The sequence below is a fragment of the Arachis ipaensis genome, chromosome B02, assembly GCF_000816755.2.
Source record: "Arachis ipaensis cultivar K30076 chromosome B02, Araip1.1, whole genome shotgun sequence".
NCBI classification, from domain to species: domain Eukaryota; kingdom Viridiplantae; phylum Streptophyta; class Magnoliopsida; order Fabales; family Fabaceae; genus Arachis; species Arachis ipaensis.
In genome coordinates, this window is record NC_029786.2 from 64,663,339 (window position 1) to 64,680,103 (window position 16,765).

At 37.0% G+C, this 16,765-nt stretch overlaps 1 protein-coding gene and 1 long non-coding RNA gene across 6 annotated transcripts; both read left to right on the forward strand.

Annotated features, from left to right (window-relative positions):
* Nucleotides 738–10,097, forward strand: LOC107625387 (arginine/serine-rich coiled-coil protein 2). Of its 5 annotated transcripts, none has more exons than XM_021115893.1 (8): nucleotides 738–951; nucleotides 1,607–1,745; nucleotides 2,585–3,418; nucleotides 3,512–3,646; nucleotides 6,359–6,450; nucleotides 7,659–7,727; nucleotides 7,848–8,271; nucleotides 9,935–10,097. In XM_021115893.1, the coding sequence occupies exons 2-8, from the start codon at nucleotides 1,613–1,615 to the stop codon at nucleotides 10,003–10,005; spliced, it is 1,758 nt and encodes a 585-aa protein (XP_020971552.1). In that variant the 5' UTR covers nucleotides 738–951; nucleotides 1,607–1,612; the 3' UTR covers nucleotides 10,006–10,097. The 5 variants fall into 5 exon arrangements, with proteins under 5 accessions (XP_020971552.1, XP_016183503.1, XP_020971553.1 ...); XM_016328018.2 differs by having other exon boundaries at nucleotides 741–950; nucleotides 1,567–1,745; XM_016328017.1 differs by lacking the exon at nucleotides 9,935–10,097 and having other exon boundaries at nucleotides 7,848–8,335.
* On the forward strand, nucleotides 13,084–13,769 carry LOC107628365. The gene is made up of 2 exons (XR_001617744.2): nucleotides 13,084–13,369; nucleotides 13,675–13,769. It is a non-coding gene; the product is annotated as an uncharacterized LOC107628365 (long non-coding RNA).

The window sequence follows — 16,765 nt, forward strand, 5'->3', positions numbered from 1 at the left end:
GTGGCTGAGTTATGAATAGTATTTAAAATTGTCGACGACAAGGTCTTGTTTGCCATGCAAGTCGGGCCAGGCACTGTTGATGACACTCAAGTCTCGAGTAGATCGAGTAGGTTGACCTATATGACTTCCTGGATTAATTTTATTGGATCTGGTGGGTTTTTATAGATCGTCTGAGCAGTTGGATCAAATTTATTTGGACCATGACTTTATTTTTAGACCACGATACGAACACTAACTATATTACCTATGTAGGTGATTTTCTTTGGTATGTGATGTCAATTTTTTACATTTTTTTCAAACTAAATCAAAGAGTTTGATTAACTTTTAATCGTAAAAAAATTAAGAAAATGTAATGGAATTGTACTATTACTTTGCATGAGAATTTCTATAATTTTTTAATATTAAATTAGAAGCTCATTTTTCTTTGTTGTAATTATGTTTTTATTTCAAAATTCACAAATTGAATGGTCCAATTTCTATGTCACAAAAATTAGAGAGTCCAATTTTTACTATTTAAATCAAATAGTGTCGTATTTGATATTTAACATCTGAATAGTTCATGATCCTAAAAAACATTATTAACCCAATATCAAATCAAATATAATTTCTGTCTTTTTTTTTTCTCAAATTTCTTTTTTTTTGGGTTAGTATTTGGTAAGAAATGGGGTGTGCTCTTGTAAAAAAATTGTCATGTTCAGTAACTTTCCCCGTCTGCTTCCCCTCCAATTATTTAAGGCCCAGGACGCAAATCAACCCAACCTCTTCTTCCTCCATCATCCAATTCCAAACGAATACCCAAAACGACAACGCACAGAATCCAGGCCGAGGGTTTCTCCTTCTCGCAATTTTTTTTTCTTCTTATTATCCCTACCTTCAACTACTTCTAACCCCAAAATCACTGCTAATCCCATGAATAAATTATCTCCGGTTTGAAATTCAATACCTCCCAGGTTCCCTTCATTTCCTCTTCTTCTTTCTCTTTTTTCCCTTTGTGATTTTCTCTTATTTATGCTGTGCGCACCTGAGAGCATGAAATTTTATTGCACTTACACTACTGTTTAGAATAATTTCGACACAATAATGTTCACTTTTTTTTTAAATTATTTTATATTTTATCTGCTTGGTTACCGAGGGTACCAGAGGAAAAGAATAATACTGCTTTCTTTGAGATTGCCTTTCTCCTTTATTTTCTTTTTAATTTTTTAACCTTCTATATTTTAGTTTGTTTGGCTGCTTGAAAATCGAAGCGACGCTGGATTTCTATTTCCCCTCCCTTTTTGTTGTTACTGTGAAGATGATTAAACTTTACTCCCCTTTTTTTAATTGGAATGATAACAGTTGTGTTTCTTTTTTGTTATCTATTTAATATTTTGTTTGTTGCTTTGATGTTTTAACTATGGAGGGAAAAAAAGTCACCAAAAAAAAAAAACTATGGAGGGAAAAATCGTTATGCCCAATATTATGTCTTTGGTACCAGGTCTTACTTGGTTGAAGTGATTAGTGTTTGCGGTGAATTTATTAATGAGTTTAATAAGCACAGGAACTTTGCATAATTTTCTGTCTCAGATTGATTGAATCATTGATGTTATATGCATTCTAACACAAGCTTGGAATGATGGAATCGAAGTCGCCTCTGCTCCATGACAATTCTGAAGCCAAAAATGCATTTCGTAAGCCATCTGGTGATGCAGCAAATAGGAATTATCGGCGACGATCACCTGTTGATGGATCAGCATCACCTGATGGTTGGAATCTTCAATTCTCTAGTTCTTTTTTCCTTTGAAGTTACAATTGTGTTGTGGTGAATGGTTTTAACGCATAAGCAAGCTATATTTTCATCCAGTATTGTTGTTTGAAATTGCTCAATATCAACTGCATTATGTTATACCTTTTGTGGTACTTGTTGTTACTGGAAAGTAGATTGGTATTGATGCTCGTATCCTCAGGTTGTAGCCCTTAGAGTTAGTTACTCTACTCATGTTGACACATGGATTGTATCACTTAACTCTCCCATAGTAACATCATGAGCCATGACTCATGATACAGTTTCTCTCTCTACTCAAACTCATCACTGTTTCTTTAGATTTCTCTTTGCCATGGGATGTGATTGTGCTGAAAGTGATTTGTTAATCTTGTTATTGTAAAGGTGTCCAATTGTCACAACTAACAATTGAGATTTAGCTCTAATGTGAGCTTTAGAATATATAGTTACAGTTATATTTTACCAGTTTCTTTCCGTATTTAATTTGATTAGAATTAGAATTAGGATTATATTATAGTCATAAGAAGAGATTAGTGAACAAGGATTCTGGTGTTTTTACAAAATAGAAATTAGTTGTGTTCTTATCAACAATATACATCATATCAATCAATATAAATTTATTTGTGATGAAAGAAATCAATATTAAATTTGTACTATTCACTTTTCAGTATTTCATCCTTCCCTCCTTTTACTCAATTTCAAAGCTTGGCTTTGTGATACTGATAATAGTCTTACCAAATTTAGATGTAAGCCATTCTATGTTGTTTAGGGGTTGAATATTTAATGCATAATAGAAAATGGAAAACTACTACATATGTGCAGGTAGTCCCCAGCTCAAACACAACTCAAGTCCAAACCCAGTGAGGGAAGATTCTGCACGAGCTTCTCACCACCATTCAAGGCAATATGATAGCAAGGAACATGAGCAACAACACTATGGCAGGAGCAAGGATTCTTTTAGAAATTCTGATAGACAGTCATCCAGGAGCTCCTATGGTCACTCTAGGCCTGATAAACATGCAGATGAACATAGATACCATGGGAGGCTGCATTCCCGATATGAGTCAAAGGGTGACCATTCGAGAGAAGAGACTGGCAGCAAGACAAAAGACTATCAACGAACATTGGACAAGTATTCACGTGACAAATATGATAGATCACATTATAGAAACAAGGAAAAAGATAGAGAAACATATTTGGAGGAGCATCAGAAATATAGAGATAAGGATTCTTCATATGACAGATCTGGATTTGGTAGGAAGCATGCTCTGCATGATGAGGCCGAGAGGGAGAGGGGTACAAGAGAAAGGGATGACCGAGATGATAGAAGAGGTTCTCACAGAAGTTATGGTGATTACAAAAGTGATCGAGTAGTATCCTACTCAGAATCAAGGAGCCAAAGAGATGAATCAGGTTCTCAAAGAGAGAGTGGTAAATATCGTCTAAAAGAAGCTTGTAGGAGTGAAAAGGAGGAGCTGGATGGTCCAGACCTTCCACTAGAAGAAAAGAGAAAATATGATGACAGTGAGATTGGTAAGGACAAGGACCAGAACACTAGAAAGGTAGATGACCGATTTGGAAATGTAGATAAAGAATCTTTTGGAAAGAAACCAAAGTTGTTTGGTGTTGATAAGGATGACAGTTACGGAAATGACGGTATTGTTTACATATATCTTGTTCTTACTCCTAGGATTACTCTTCTCCCAGCATGGACCATGCTAATCCTTTGTTATCTTGTACTAAATGCAGATGAAAAGCAAACTTCAAGTCCGAAGCTTTCACATGAGAGTAAAGTAGATTCAAGGGCACCCAAGACCAGTGGTTTTGATGTTTGCAATGATATAGATGCTGCCAAAGTTGCAGCCATGAAAGCAGCTGAGTTAGGTATAAACTATTTTCTTCAAAACTTAGCCTACTGTTGCAATATGAAATGGGTATGTTTATTCTCAAAGTTTGCTGATTTTTGATACATCAAACAAAGATTCCTAATTTAATTAATCAGGAGGTCCCTATAGTTTCATCAAATTCGTAAATAGATCTCTACACTTCAAAAAATTTGTAATTAGATTCCTATACTAAAAGAAGAGTTTGTAATTGGATCTTTTCTGTTTAAAGAACATCAAAACAAATGGAAGATTCCTATGAGTATCTATAGGGGACTTGATTGAAAAGCTTGATAAACAATAAGGACCTAAAATATAGGTTAATGACCATACTACTCGGCGCACTACAGTAACTTTCTCGCTGATCACTCTCCATTTTCCTCCAAAATGAGCTGTTCACTTCAGTGGCATACTTGTCCTTTTGGAAGGTGAGATTGCCACCAGTTGCTGGTCCTGTCACTGGAGCAGCGTCCCTTGAAATTATGTCGCACAACTTCATCAATCTCTTTTTGGGTGGCGCATGAGGAGCGTTTCGATGACTTCATCCCAACCCAGCTTCCATAAATCTCTTTTTTTTCTATTGAGTTTGTGATGTTTTAGGGTTTTTTCGTTCTTCAACCTCCTCCAAGCCTAAGAGCTCTCCATTCTCCATGTTTTCAATTGTTGTTTCTGCATATGATGGGTTCTCCAGGTGCTCTATTGCTGTCTTTAAGGCCCAACCTTCTTTTACTTATTGTTTACTGCTCCTCTTTTCAACTCCCTGTTTTCTCCTTGGCTGTTGTTGCCCAGAAGCTTGCTACCAACATTATGGGTCGTTTTTCTCCCCTGTTCACTGAAGCAACGTGCTTTGAATTTAATGCTTGAGGGAGAAGGAAGAATATATTGTTCAGTTAAGAGAAAGTTGGCAAGTTTTCTTTATATCCCTGTTTTTGAGTACGGAAACTGTTGACTGTCTGCTGTCCACTCTTCGAGAAGCAGTTTTGTTATCAAATTCCACCTTTGATATAGGCGTTTTGAAGATTGTGCAAAAGCATTTTCTGGTATTTGTGATAAAAACAAATGAGGAAGGTTTCTTAGGATAACTGAATTCTTTGATAGAGGTAATAGAAGCTCTAAGGTTATTCTTGAAGGTCGATCATGGGATGGATGGCATAAGTTTGATCAAGTTCTAGTTGCCTTGGTGGATACAACGTCCTCTAAGGACATCCCAAAGAAACCTTCATATCGCCCTCTTCCACCCTCCCAAGTTAATTTTCAGGAAAACACCATTCTCATCTGTGGTTAAAAAGGGGGACGGGAGAGATGTCATAGCTGAGAAGGGTAAAGGAAAAAAGCAAAAAGCCTTGGAAAACACTCTAGAATGGACACTTGGTGTTACAATTTCTCGAGAATAGAAGGAAGGTGTTTTGGGTTCAAGAAGATGAAAAGAAAGTAGCATCATAAGGGATGTTTTATGTCATTCGCTGGACAGCTGAACATATCTTTTACAGGGTAATTTATCCAAAATATCATGTCTTTTCTAGACTTGAGCCTTCTAAAGGAAATGTTTTTCTATAGATTAGAGAAACACAATGTCTTTTCTAGGCTGTGGCCTCTTACATCAGGAAGTCAAGCTAATCCTTTTCCCGTCTTCGAACCAACCAACCCAGCAAGAACCAACAAGTGTGGGTGCAACGAAAGATTGGAGGTAATTTTTCCAAAGATCACTCACCGCCTGTTCAACTACACAAGAAGTGTCAACCCTTCACAAACATGAGAGTTTGGAAAGACACAGGGTACTAAAGTATGTGGTGTTCTGTTTTTTCATTTGGTTTGGGAGGATATCTTTCCATTCTCTCCTTTGTGCTGTTTTCTCTAACATTAATGAAGTCTTTCTTTTGTCATAAAAAATAATATGGCTCAATTACAAATATATTATGACTATATGATTTACCCAATAAATACAGAAAATGTGGGGCAGAAAACAATCTTGGACATCCTCCACTCTCTAGATGAAAGTTTGGTAGCCTATGAAGTTTTAGGAGGCCCAATACATATGCGACTTTCAAAATGTTCAATACGTATAGTCCAAATAGATGAGGGTTTCAAAGCTGCCCAATAAAAACTCAATAACCTACAAATCAGCAGCCTAATAATATATTGCAAATCTTGTATATGGCAATACAATTTAATTGAGATATTATTTTGTGCTTTGCAGTGTCAAGTTCTATATAATTCTTACAAATTCTTCAAGTAATGGGACCTATTTACAAATTTGGTGAAACTATAGAGACTTCTGAATTAATTAAACCTTCAATTTTAACCATTTGCTCAAGATAAGTTGTATGGGGCTTGGCAGAAACTATTACTCCCCCACCTCCCCTCTTTCTGCATCTGCTGTTCATGTTGTCGTTTTTAAACTGTTTTACTTTGGTAAGTTAATTTTTGAAGTCCACTATAAGATTATAAGAATAATGATTGTAGTGTGGGATAATAGTATTAAATGTGGGATAGTCAAGATGGTAAGTACTTTATTCTTCTGCTAAGAAGTGTTTGGTTTTTTATGGATATATGAAAAGGGTATTTTAGTAAAGAAAATTTCTGCACCAAATTCCTCTCGATCGCCTTTATATGTAGTAGATAATTATCTTAGCCAATGTCTGTCTGCTAGTATTGGTTATTATACCTGTAAATCTTATGCTTATCTGACTCTGCTAATTATGATGCATGACAGTCAATAAAAACTTAGTTGGGGTCGGTTGCTTGACTACTGACCAAAAGAAGAAGCTGTTGTGGGGTGGCAAAAAGAGTTCAACTACAGAAGAGGTATCCTTAATCATTTGCTACCTTTTTTCTTCTCTTGCAGCTTTGTACATTTGCATGTAACATGCCATGGACTTCGTTAGGTAGCTAGGATTGAAAGTTGTAATTTCGTTATTCAATGGATGTTTGGGAACCTGGAGTCCTGAAGCGAACTCAATAAGTATAGCATAGATTTGCTAGGCTTCTATGTCTTCCAAAATAGTGCATTAGAATTCAGATAGCGGCAATTAATTGAGACCAGTACAATATACTGTAGTCTGTAGTGCCCAAATTCGTTACACTATCTTTAACACATCACAATGTAAGGTTCCCTTTTGCTACTGGTTTGGAGGAATATCAATCAGAAAGGAAATAACGCCCAAATTAAAAAGAAAAAAAGCATGGATAGATCGCTGGGCATCTGTAGGGTATGCACCTCTCTCTGCTTTCCACACTAGTAATTGCCTCAGTTTTCAATCTACCACTTTGGGTGTAGATGACACAACCTCTTTCTCCTCTAATTTTTTGTCTAAATAAATGATCTGTTCAACTGATAGAAACAAAAAATGTTGACAGATTTTGGAATTTCACTTCCACATCATAAACAACTGTAGCAATTCAAGATGGGATTATAAGCAATCGAGCAGTTTCTCAAACAATGTTATTAAAACATTTTTTGTGGATGCTTGTATGTGTAGATGCATCTTGTCCATTCGTGGTTATAAGTCATACTGATGTATAGGCATCTAAAGATGGTCACAAAAAATACGTTCAAAAATCTCTTTTTTTCTAAAATGATTCCCAGCAGTTCTTAAAATTTGTAGATCCATGATTTCAGTCCTTGGTTTTGGGACTTCTGTTGAACAGGTTGCAATTTCTAAATCTGTAAATCATATTGATGTTGCTAAGAGACCAACATAGAGCCATTACCTTAGAAATTTTCTTCCAGTGAGTAGTGATTATCCTAGATAACATTTCAAATGATAGATTTCATGGTTTAATTGTTCATAAATTACAAAACCATTAAAGCCTGTGTATATTGCTCAAAGATGATATTTGTGGTTGAGGCTGTATGGTCATGAGTGATTAAGAATGACATCTGCCTAAGCTTGCTGAATTTTGGTTTTATACTGTTCCTTTTCTGTGGCGTTATAATGATGTACATGTTTTGCATTCCTGTCTATTTCTCACAACGCAATTATCACATTATATGCACTTGCCAAATGGTGTAGTCTGGCCATCGCTGGGATACAGCATTGTTTTCTGATCGGGAGCGGCAAGAGAAGTTCAACAAACTCATGGTAAGTTTTGATCGAGTGGTTTTTCTTTTCCAGTCTAGTGGTAACATCAGAATATTTGTTGTGTTCCTAAATGACTGGCTCACTTAATTCAAGTTTCTTCACTTACTAACACATTTTTAGAGTCTGAGGTTGTACTCGTGCCTATGGCCAATTGTAGGGTGTGAAAGGCGAAGGCAAACTGGAGCTGAAATCCGACAATCAAAATGGCAACAACGAGTTACTCCGGGCAGAGAAGCAGAAGGAACTCCAACTGGACCTAGAGAAACAGTACACTGCCGGCCTTCGACGAAGAGATGGACGCACTGTTGGATTAGGTCTTTAGACGTACACCCGGAAGAATTTGCTTATTTTGACATTTGTAATGTTTTTGAGTATCACTCCACGGTTAGGAGGTTATCACTTGTTTGTTTTAGATATGTTTGGGAAACTTTGTATGCTTTGATGGTGGTAGAACCTCGTGGCAGTTGGTGGAAGCTGCTTGTTAGACATGCTATTTGCATGAAATTACTTATGATTGTCTTTATAAACTCTGATACTGGCTTAGGTTATTATCAAGGTTGCGAGAACCAGACCGGTCAATAAACTGGTGAGGTCACTGGTTCAATGGTTTACTGGTTCGACTGGGGTTCAACCGGGGTTCAACTAGAGTTTAACCGGTTTAATTAAATATTAAATAAAATTATTAAAAAACTTAAAATAATCTTAAGTATATAAATTCAATAATTTTTAATTAAATAAAATTTAATATTTCACATAATAAATTATTTATTGCTTAAGATTAGAAATTCACAAACAACTTCAAACTTCAAAGTTTATAACTAAACAAAAAATAAAACGTACATAATGACAAATCCATAATGTTCTACATTCAAAAGATACAACTAGTAGCAAGTTTTCAACTAATCAAAGGTGCAACTCATCAAAAATCATAATTATCATTAAGTGTTCTAACATCTCCATCATAAACAGGTAATCTAAAGCCACCATCATCAAAAAATACATGTAAATTGAGCCTTGTTATTTTTGTCATACTTCACTGTAAAATACTGCCAAGCTGGATCAGATTTACGTCTGGATGAACCAGTTTGAGAATCTTGTGGCTGTGGGTTACTTTGTGATTGTTCCATCTATAAGAATCAGAAAATCAAAGACCAGAAAACTATGAAAATAATCAAAATATTCATCATGAAGCAACAAACAGAAGCAGCTAACAGAAGTAGCAATGCAAAACAGAAACAGCTAACAGAAGCAGCAAGCTAACAGAAGCAGCAATTCAAAACAGCAGCAGCTAAATCAAAAACAGCAATAATGAAAATAATGAAACAGCAAACAGAAGCAACTAACAGAAGCAGCAATGCAAAACAGAAACAGCTAACAGAAGCAGTAATGCAAAACAGAAGCAGCTAAATCAAAAACAGCAATGATGAAAATAATGAAACAGCAAATAGAAGCAGCTAATAGAAGCAGCAATGCAAAACAGAAACAGCTAACAGAAGCAGCAATCCAAAACAGAAGCAGCTAAATCAAAAACAGCAATGATGAAAATAATGAAACAGCAAACAGAAGCAGCTAACAGAAGTAGCAATGCAAAACAGAAGCAGCTAACAGAAGCAGCAATGCAAAACAGAAGCAGCTAAATCAAAATAGCCTCAGAAAATCAAAATCCAAAATCAACAAGGCAGCATAGAACAGGCGAGCTCACAGAACAAGATCAGAACCTCAAAAAATCAAAATCAAGAAGCATAGGTGAAAGAACAAAGTCTTACCGAATTCAGAAGGAGGCGGGCTAGCCGGCTAGGTGACGTTCGGCGACGAGGAGGCGGGCTCGGCCGGAGGTGGTCTCTGTTGCTGTCGATGGTTGTGGGTGGCGACGAGGAGGCGGGCTCGGCCGGTGGTGGTCGCTGTTGCTGTAGATTAGGGAGATTAGGGTTAGTGGCTTTGGAGTTAGGAGAGGGAGACTTTCGCGAACGCCTTTCTCCTTTTTTTTTTAAAATGCCAAAACGACGTCGTTTGGCGTCCGAATTTGCAAACCATTGAATCGCAAAAAAATCGAACGGTTCTTCCGGTTCGCCGATTAACCGCCGGTTCGACCGGTTTTTTACTGGTTTTTTGTCAGACGTTTTTTCACATTACCCGGACCGGCTAGGTAACTGGTTTCCGGTTTTTCCGGTTGAACCGGTCAGTCCGGTCCGGTTTTCAGAACCATGGTTATTATGCTCTTAGAAATTTGATTTTATTTTTATTTTTATTTTTTTTTGCGGGTGGATTTACCGAATAACCTAAGCAAAGGGTCAAGAAAGTATGGGTTAAAACTGAAATACCAGGTAAAAGAGAAAGTATTGCAATTTATCACAAAAGGGAGCAAGATAATAATATCTAGAGTCAGTAGAGTGTTTCTTTTTTTTTTTTTATTTATGGAAGATAGAGAGATATCACATCCAAAGTCATTTTTTTGGGACATTGAAAGTCATCTTTGTATAACTAGCAGAAATCAAGAGCGATAAATGGTAGAAATCATGGTTCTGAAAACCGGACCGGACTGGCCGGTTCAACCGGAAAAACCGGAAATCGGTTACTTAGCCGGTCCGGGTAATGTGAAAAACCGTCTGGCAAAAAACCGGTAGAAAAACCGGTCGAACCGGCAGTTAACCGGCAAACCGGAAGAACCGTCCGGTTTTTTGCGGTTCAATGGTTTGCAAATTCGGATGCCAAACCCGCCTCCTCGTCGCCACCCACAACCATCGACAGCAACAGCGACCACCACCGGCCGAGCCCGCCTCCTCGTCGCCACCCACAACCATCGACAGCAACAGCGACCACCACCGGCCGAGCCCGCCTCCTCGTCGCCACCCACAACCATCGACAGCAACAGAGACCACCACCGGCCGAGCCCGCCCGCCACGCGCCACGCACAACCATCGACAGCAACACCGACCACCACCGGCCGAGCCCGCCTCCTCGTCGCCGAACGTCACCTAGCCGGCTAGCCCGCCTCCTTCTGCATTCGGTAAGACTCTGTTCTTTCACCTATGCTTCTTGATTTTGATTTTCTGAGGTTCTGATCTTGTTCTGTGAGCTTGCCTGTTCTATGCTGCCTTGTTGATTTTGGATTTTGATTTTCTGAGGCTATTTTGATTTAGCTGCTTCTGTTTTGCATTGCTGCTTCTGTTAGCTGCTTCTGTTTGCTGTTTCATTATTTTTATCATTGCTGTTTTTGATTTAGCTGCTTCTGTTTTGGATTGCTGCTTCTGTTAGCTGTTTCTGTTTTGCATTGCTGCTTCTGTTAGCTGCTTCTGTTTGCTGTTTCATTATTTTCATCATTGCTGTTTTTGATTTAGCTGCTTCTGTTTTGCATTACTGCTTCTGTTAGCTGTTTTTGTTTTGCATTGCTGCTTCTGTTAGCTGCTTCTGTTTGCTGTTTTATTATTTTCATTATTGCTGTTTTTGATTTAGCTGCTTCTGTTTTGAATTGCTGCTTCTGTTAGCTTGCTGCTTCTGTTAGCTGTTTCTGTTTTGCATTGCTGCTTCTGTTAGCTGCTTCTGTTTGTTGCTTCATGATGAATATTTTGATTATTTTCATGGTTTTCTAAAGTTGTTTTCTGGTCTTTAATTTTCTGATTCTTATAGATGGAACAATCACAAAGTAACCCACAGCCACAAGATTCTCAAACTGGTTCATCCAGAGGTAAATCTGATCCAGCTTGGCAGTATTTTACAATGAAGTATAACAAAAATAACAAGGCTCAATTTACATGTATTTTTTGATGATGGTGGCTTTGGATTACCTGTTTATGATGGAGATATTGGAACACTTAATGATAATTATGATTTTTGATGAGTTGCACCTTTGATTAGTTGAAAACTTGCTAGTAATTGTATCTTTTGAATGTAGAACATTATGGGTTTGTCATTATGTACGTTTTATTTTTTGTTTAGTTATAAACTTTGAAGTTTGAAGTTGTTTGTGAACCTCTAATCTTAAGTAATGGATAATTTATTATGTGAAATATTAAATTTTATTTAGTTAGAAATTATTGAATTTATATACTTAAGATTATTTTAAGTTTTTTAATAATTTTATTTAATATTTAATTAAACCGGTTGAACTCCGGTTGAACCCCAGTTGAACCCCGGTTGAACTAGTAAACCATTGAACCAGTGACCTCACCGGTTTATTGACCGGTCCGGTTCTCGCAACCTTGGTAGAAATCATTCCACGTTTTCATTTCTTATTTTGGTTTCTACTACGATTTTATTTCGGTGAATTCTCCTGTGTAGAAGGGGTGATGACTTCTACACATGTATGTTTGAGTTGGCGGACGGCAAAGCTGATAAGTGTCTTAGAAAGACAAAACGTGACAAGATTTGCGTTTTTTGCGGCACATGTCCAAGTGTAGGAGAGCTTCGCATGATGAGTTTTATGGTTTTATTGGTTAATTACCTTTATTATCACTAGGACTGAAAGTGAGTCGAGCTGAGTCGAGTTAGATCAAATTCAAGCTCGACTCACGAAATGAAGCTTAGCTCACGGCTTGGCTTATTAACAATCGAGCTTATTTCGTAAGTTCAAACTCGACTCAACAAAAGCTTACAAACTGGCTTGAACTTACGAGTTGGCTCAAATAATAGGAACATAATCTATAATTATATATCAATAAATTATAACTTATATATATTAAAAAATATTTAAAAAAATAAATTTAATATATTGTTTATCTATCAATTATAAATTTTTTATTTATGTCCTATATATATATATATTAAATTATTAATACGCATATCCTATATGCATTTAATCTATACTTTTAATATTATATATATAATCGAGCCAGCTGATGAGCTAATAAGCTGAGCTATCCAAACTCAAACTCGGCTCATTTAATTTATGAGCTCAAATTCAAGCTCAAGCTCGACTCACCAGCTCACGAATTTAGCTTATCGAGCTATTAATGAGTCGAGTTCGAGTTGGCTCATGAGCTGACTTGACTCACTTCCAGCCCTAATTATCACTAATGAGTGTTAATATTGATTTACATAATTTTATTTTTTGAAACATTTAGTTAAAATTTTTCTGGCACAGAAAGCAAAAATAAATATTACGTGTTTGCCTTAGTATTGCAGCGAAAACAGCGTTGAACTATTTTTGTATGAGAAAAGGACAAATAGGTCCCTAATCTTTTGTTCCGCAGACATTTAAGTTCTTGAAGATTGAAAAATACATATACGTCCCTAACCTTTTCAAAATCAGAACATTTAGATCCTTCCGTTATATTGAGCTTTCTAGACCTAATGGAGATATTTGATGTGGACTTTGTTCTGCTGACGTGGCCGTTACAGTATATCACATGGAGGTGCGAAATAGTTAAGGGACAAAATAGTCCCCATGCCAAAAATGACACTGTTCGAGTCTCTTTTCACGCTCTTCTTTTTGCTTTTTTACATTTCCTTTAAAACCCATTTGACCACAATACAATTGCAGAAACCCCATAACAAAGATCAAAACTGAAAAGTCACAGTAATACTTTGTTTCTCCCTCCAAAAAGAAAGTCCCAGTTTCTTCCTTGCTGCGTGGTGGTGAAGTCGTCGAAGGAGAAAGTGAAGGGATTGCATTGTTTGGTTGCCATCTCTCTTCATTTACAAAGGTGAGCTTCGTTCACCTCGTTAATTCCTTCTCTGTAGAAGGATTTAGTTGGTACAGGAGTTTGAGAATAGATGCATGATGCATATTGTATTGTGGGTGTATTTTGTTGTTATTTAGTGTTTGATTCATAAACTGCAACCTATTACATGAATGACAGTGAAATCTGTGTTAGGGCAAAGTTGTTTTGTGTAATTGTTATTTTTTATCATGAGTAAAATTGCATGCGAATAGAACTAAGTTTTACAGAATAGTGAAACACGTTTAAATAATTCAAAATGATAAAAATGGTTGGTTTATTTTTTTCAGATGGATGATTACTATGTGGTTCTAGTTTTTTATCATGGGGATAATTTTATTAGAAGAGGTGTTGGTGAGCTTGTTTATGTGCATGGTAAGGTAGAGAAGTTTTCGAAGATGGACATTGATTTTATCAACTTCGGGGACTTGATAACCTTGTTAAAAGGCTTAGGATATCAATCATACAAGGCTGTCTACTAATACTTGGTGTACGGAATTGCGATCACACTTTTCACAACTACGGTACAACTAACCAGCAAGTGCACTGGGTCGTCCAAGTAATAAAATCTTACGCGAGTAAGGGTCGATCCCACAGAGATTGCCGGCTTGAAGCAAGCTATGGTCATCCTGTAAATCTTAGTCAGGCGGATTCAATTAGTTATGAGTTTCGATAATTGAAAGATAAATAAAATGTAAATTAAATAAGGATACTTATGTAATTCATTGGTGGAAATTTCAGATAAGCGTTTGGAGATGCTTTGTTGCTTCTGAACTTCGGCTTTCCTATTATCTTCATCCAATCATGCGTGCTCCCTTTCATGGCAAGCTTTATGTTGGTGGATCACCATTGTTAATGGCTACCATCCGTCCTCTCAGTGAAAATGGTCCAGGCACGGTTTCTGTACGGCTAATCAACTGTCGGATCTCTCGTCTCGGATGAAAAATACCAGGCACAGCTACCGCACGGCTAATCATCTGCAGTTCTCACTTGTGTCGGAATAGGATCTCTCTATCCTTTTGCACACTGTCACTGCGCCCAACATTCGTGAGTTTGAAGCTTGTCACAGTCATCCCGTCCCAGATCCTACTCGGAATACCACAGACAAGGTTTAGACTTTCCGGATCTCAGGAATGCTGCCAATTGGTTCTAGCCTTTACCACGAAGGTTCTAATCTCACGGATTCGAATGCTCTGTTGTCAGGAGAGACAAGTCAAATCCGTGGATTAGAGACCCAAGAGACTATACTCCGGCTGTCGTCCAATGACTACGTTGAACATCATGTAGACCGCTTGTGGTTGTCAGGCACGCGGATCTTGGCTAAGCGAGTAACGAAGATAGTGAGTGATTGTCACAGGTCACCCCTTCATTCTGACTTAACTGAATTAAGTACAAGAGTATATCTTGGAGAAGAAGTAAGCGTGAATTGAAAGAGAAACAATATTACTTGCATTAATTCATGAAGAATAGCAGAGCTCCGCACCTTAATCTATGAGGTGTAGAAACTCCACCGTTGGAAAACACATAAGAGAAAAAGGTCTAGGCATGGCCGAATGGCCAGCCTCCTAAATGTGAAAAATGGCATAAGATCCCCTGAATACAATAGTAAAAAGTCCTATTTATACTAAACTAGTTACTAAGGATTACAGAAAATAAGTAACTAAGTGCAGATAGTGCCGAAATCCACTTTTGGGGCCCACTTGGTGTGTGCTTGGGCTGAGCATTGAGCTTTACACGTGCATAGGCCTTTTCTAGAGTTAAACGCCAGCTTGGATGCCAGTTTGGGCGTTTAACTCCAGTTCTGGTGCCAGTTCCGGCGTTTTACGCCAGAAAAGGGTCTCTGGCTGGTGTTGAACGCCATTTTAAGGCATCAAATCTCGGACAAAGTATGAACTATTATATATTGATGGAAAGCCCAAGATGTCGAATTTCCAACGCAATTGAGAGAGCACCAATTGGGCTTCTGTAGCTCTAGAAAATCTACTTCAAGTGAAGGAGGGTCAGAATCCAACAGCATCTGCAGTCCTTTCTCAGCCTTTGAATAAGACTTTTTCTCAGGTCCCTCAATTTCAGCCAGAAAATACCTGAAATTACAGAAAACACACAAACTTATAGTAAAGTCCAGAAATGTGATTTTTGCATAAAAACTAATAAAAATATAATAAAATGTAACTAAAACATACTAAAAACTATGTAAAAACAATGCCAAAAAGCGTATAAATTATCCGCTCATCACAACACCAAACTTAAATTGTTGCTTGTCCCCAAGCAACTAAAAACAAAATAGGATAAAAAGAAGAGAAAATACAATAAATTTCAAAAATATCAATGAAGATTAGTTTTAATTAGATGGGCAGGACTAGTAGCTTTTTGCCTCTGAACAGTTTTGGCATCTCACTTTATCCTTTGAAGTTCAGAATGATTGGCATCCATAGGAACTCAGAATTCAGATAGTGTTATTGATTCTCCTAGTTCAGTATGTTGGTTCTTGAACACAGCTACTTTATGAGTCTTGGCCGTGACCCTAAGCATTTTGTTTTCCAGTATTACCACCGGATACATAAATACCACGGACACATAACTGGGTGAACCTTTTCAGATTGTGACTCAGCTTTGCTAGAGTCCCCAGTTAGAGGTGCCCAGAGTTCTTAAGCACACTCTTTTGCTTTGGATCACGACTTTAACCACTCAGTCCCAAGCTTTTCACTTGGACCTTCATGACACAAGCACATGGTTAGGGACAGCTTGATTTAGCCGCTTAGCCCAGGATTTTATTCCTTTGGGCCCTCCTATCCATTAATGCTCAAAGCCTTGGATCCTTTTTACCCTTGCCTTTTAGTATAAAGGGTTATTAGCTTTTTCTGCTTGCTTTTTCTTTTTCTTTCTTTTTCTTTATTCTTCTGCTTTTTTTTTTAATTTTTTTTTGCAAGCTTTGTATTTTTCACTGCTTTTTCTTGCTTCAAGAATCAATTTTATGATTTTTCAGATTATCAATAACATTTCTCTTTTTTCATTATTCTCTCAAGAGACAATAATTTTAACATTCATAAACTTCACTATAAAAAATATGCACTATTCAAGCATTCATTCAGAAAACAAAAAGTATTGCCACCATGATAAACCCATATTTTATGATGTATTTTATGCTCAATTCAAGTGATTTATTCAATCCCTCACCCACTTATTCATGTAAATTGCATGGTTTTACTTTTCCTTCCTTATTATGTGATATATGTGAAAAACATGTTTCCTATACTTTAAAAATATTTATTTTTAATTACCCTTTATTACCATTCGATGCCGTGATTTGTGTGTTAATGATTTTCAGATCTCCTAAGGCAGGAATGGCTTAGAGGACAGAAAGAAAATATACAAAAATGG